This window comes from Dendroctonus ponderosae, unplaced genomic scaffold (genome assembly GCF_020466585.1).
Source record: "Dendroctonus ponderosae isolate FM_Combo_2020 unplaced genomic scaffold, Dpon_F_20191213v2 Dpon_F_20191213_10, whole genome shotgun sequence".
NCBI lineage: Eukaryota > Metazoa > Arthropoda > Insecta > Coleoptera > Curculionidae > Dendroctonus > Dendroctonus ponderosae.
The window spans coordinates 1,818,547-1,818,826 of NW_026017111.1; the positions used below are offsets into that span (position 1 = coordinate 1,818,547).

Sequence of the window (280 nt, forward strand, 5' to 3'; positions counted from 1 at the left end):
AGGGCGGTGGAGGCAGAATAAGCTTCTGAATAGGAAAAGTCGCCAACTTTTTCACTTGTAACTAATCACAACCCCAACTTACGTTAACCGGATAGCTTATAAAGCTGTCTCCAAATGGGTCGTCCTTTGATCCGAATGGATCTGAGGGCGTAATTCGCTCCATCTGGTTCAATCCCTGCTGCAAACTGTTCAGTTCTAACTCTAAATCAACTAAGTCGGCTACAGCGGTGCCGCTGTTTTTACTTTCAGAAGCGCTAGCGCTGCCTTTTGGTTCGTTTTT

At 45.7% G+C, this 280-nt stretch overlaps 1 protein-coding gene across 2 annotated transcripts in view; it reads right to left on the reverse strand.

Moving 5' to 3' along the window:
• Positions 1-280, reverse strand: part of LOC109542624 (protein disabled) — a gene marked incomplete at its 5' end in the record, with an annotated part of 6,338 nt that extends 6,058 nt beyond the window's left edge. For both annotated transcript variants that reach the window (XM_048662326.1, XM_048662328.1), the window contains 2 exon segments: positions 1-25; positions 83-280. In XM_048662326.1, the coding sequence (XP_048518283.1) occupies positions 1-25; positions 83-163 (106 nt within the window).